The sequence below is a fragment of the Agrilus planipennis genome, unplaced genomic scaffold (genome assembly GCF_000699045.2).
Source record: "Agrilus planipennis isolate EAB-ADULT unplaced genomic scaffold, Apla_2.0 scaffold235, whole genome shotgun sequence".
Lineage (NCBI taxonomy): Eukaryota > Metazoa > Arthropoda > Insecta > Coleoptera > Buprestidae > Agrilus > Agrilus planipennis.
The window spans coordinates 189,452-192,271 of record NW_020438970.1 but is presented as its reverse complement, the minus strand read 5'-3'; the positions used below and the strand labels follow the sequence as shown (position 1 = coordinate 192,271).

The following is a 2,820-nucleotide window of genomic DNA, read 5'->3' as shown; positions in this document are numbered from 1 at the left end:
AACTGTTAATTCAAATATTATTTGTTACTTATTATTATACTATTTGTAACGAGACCATTCATACATAAATAGATAATTTCGATCTGACCGACAGTTCAAATGTGGTTTACCATATGTATATATACTGTTAGGTAGTTCTTTATCGTTTAATGATAAGATCAAACGGTTTGGCAAAATTTTGGGGAATTCTGCAATAGATAGTATATTTCAAAAATTAGAAAGCGTCAATCCTCAAACGTGTTTTATCTAATCAAAATCCTTACGTTTGAATCATCATTTAAATGTTCACAAAAGAAAGAAAAAGGATTTATCTAAAACAGCTTTTTTTATTTACATTTTCCTCTGATCAGATAAAATTTTCAATAATGTTATTGTCTTAATTTTTTAAGCGAATGATAATAAATATAATTAATTATATTGCGTTACGTAATAAGGAGGGATGACCAAGTACATTTGGTACTTGTGGCTATGTACAATAATTACACAGTATACATGCAAATTACTTGATAACTGTCGGTAACATAGTTGTAATAGTAACAATTATAATGCCAATTTGTATGCACTCGCAGTTTGCACGTTTTATTTATTATCGCAGTTTTTGTTATTGTTCGTACATACGCTTATATGCTGACTCAGTGATAAGCAGGACTTTAAACCGTAATACATAAGCATAAAAAAAAAGTCAAGTTCAGCAGTTTAATCACGAAATAAAGTTGCGTATAACTAAAAAAAAGAGGTTGCACGCCACTGATTAAATTAGATTTTAAAGATAAGTTAAATTTACTGACAATGAAACAACAAATTTCAATTTTTCTATTAAATAAGCAGCGTTTGTGTCTTCTTATTAGTTTTACTTTAATTAGAATTTGTTATCGTTATTTTCTCTACTTAAATATAGTTAATTAGGTTGTATTACTTAATGCGGTGCGGACAAGCGCAAATTGTACTTACCCCCTATACACAGTTATACAGCAAATACATGAGCCCAAAGGGGTCGCAAATGCAACCCACTATACACCGTACCACAAAGGATTATTTCTTTTTGGGAATCACCCACTATTTTTAAGTCGATTTTTTGTTAAAATAACAATCGAGTTTCTTTCTAACGCATAATTGGTTGCCACTTGTTTATTTTCAACTAACACGAAGGTACATACGTGTTTTATTACGAATATAAAATAAATTAATATACTACTTACCTTAGCGGTCATTGTTAATCTTGTTTGCCTTGAGAACATTTAAATACATTAAATTAAACGATTCAACACATAAATTAAGGACTGATTTTTTTTTTTATTTTATTTTATTCGACTCAATTTATTTTGTTTCTTGTTAATTAGAAAGACAATAAAGATTAATAAACGGAATCCAAATTGTTTTTAAAATATCACCACTCAAATGCATCACATATGCACAGACTGTACCAAGATCTATGAGCAGGTAATAAAAAAAAAATAATAAACTTATCAAACTGTTCGATAAAAAGGTTAACTAAAGTGTCACCATGTACATCACATAAACACAAATTGTACTAATTGTAAGATCTATGAACACGAAACACGAAGAAAGTAAACTTAGCAAACTATTCAATAAAAGATTTAAAAAATATCATCTTCTATTTGAAACTGATCCTGTTCCAAAGGTTTTTTTATCCAGCTGCCCAAATTTGCTTTACTGAAAGCCCTAAACAATTGTTCTTTCGCTTGCTAAAAATAAATTTCCAAAAAACAATGTAGAGATTAGTCCACCCACCCCAAGCAAATTATACTTACATTATAAGGGGTGGCTGCTAACTTGGCATCAGCATAGATTTTGGGTATAGGTACGTCGACATTTCCAATGCTTGTAACACGATAACAAACGTCCAGAAATCGTTTAGAAAAATTGCGTTTGCACAGGCGCGAAACGCCCACCTCGGGTTTCCCCGTCACAGTGTTTATTATTTCAGGTCTGTCGTAGCCGATGACCCAATTAACCGAAAAATTCGGTGCCCTCTGGGCAANTCTATCCCTACAGTTGTACTGTCTTTAATGATGTTGATGGCGTCTTCGATGTATAGATTAAAAAGTAGCGGTGACAGTGTGCATCCCTGCCTGACTCCCTTCCTAATATTTACTTCTCTACGTTGCATCCCCAGCTCTATAACTGCCTGTTGCTCTTTATACAAACTAAGTATCACTCTTCTATCTTTGTAATTCATCTCTACATTTTTAAGTATATTTAACATCAGACATTTTACGAATACGTAATTTTTTTTCTTTTTATTACTTTGACTGTAGCTTTCTGCAGCCATTGGAGGTCTTATCAGTTTTTTGCAGAATCCGTACTCAATCCCCACTCGTTCCTATCCCAACAGTGTGATAACTGGAAACAGTTTTTTACGGGACAATGCACGGGAATCATCACTAATATGGGTTTAGGGGTTTCCCGCAGGTGAATTGATTTACTTTCTTATCACCTTTGATCGATAAGTTTGAAAAATCGATTAATTATTATCGGTTTGTGATTAATTACCTAATGCACTTATATATACAACTCTAATCTAATTCTAGTTTTCTTTTTTTATAGGGTAAGGGGGGACTTTTTCCTGCAAACCAGGGACATGTACCCATTTTCTATTAAATAACGAATTATCTATCGGAGAGAAGAATATGCCAAAGTTTTTGTTACTAATTAATAATAAAATTAAAAAATAATATCTTAATATGTGTTTAACGAGGGAATTGAAACAGTTGATGATGTTGTTAGTCTCTGATAAATTGAGGACATGTAAAGAAAACACTGTTAATTAGTTTATAAAAAATATATAAAAGTAATAAA

At 31.5% G+C, this 2,820-nt stretch overlaps 2 protein-coding genes across 3 annotated transcripts in view; one reads left to right on the top strand and one right to left on the bottom strand.

The window, feature by feature from the left end:
- The window catches only part of LOC108741690 (pancreatic lipase-related protein 2-like), a 12,057-nt gene extending 9,261 nt beyond the window's left edge, over positions 1–2,796 (top strand). The window contains exons 6-7 of the mRNA XM_018476577.2: positions 2,280–2,433; positions 2,569–2,796. Of these exons, the coding sequence (XP_018332079.1) occupies positions 2,280–2,433; positions 2,569–2,626 (212 nt within the window). The 3' untranslated portion in view covers positions 2,627–2,796. The remainder of the gene's footprint in view (positions 1–2,279; positions 2,434–2,568) is intronic.
- The window catches only part of LOC108741689 (double-stranded RNA-specific editase Adar), an 11,777-nt gene continuing 10,241 nt past the window's right edge, over positions 1,285–2,820 (bottom strand). The window contains exons 9-10 of one of the 2 annotated variants that reach the window (XM_025975373.1): positions 1,773–1,967; positions 1,285–1,706 (exon numbers count right to left, since the gene is read on the bottom strand). In XM_025975373.1, coding sequence (XP_025831158.1) covers positions 1,599–1,706; positions 1,773–1,967 — 303 coding nt within the window. In that variant the 3' untranslated portion in view covers positions 1,285–1,598. The remainder of the gene's footprint in view (positions 1,707–1,772; positions 1,968–2,820) is intronic. The other variant, XM_025975374.1, reaches the window with a different exon arrangement.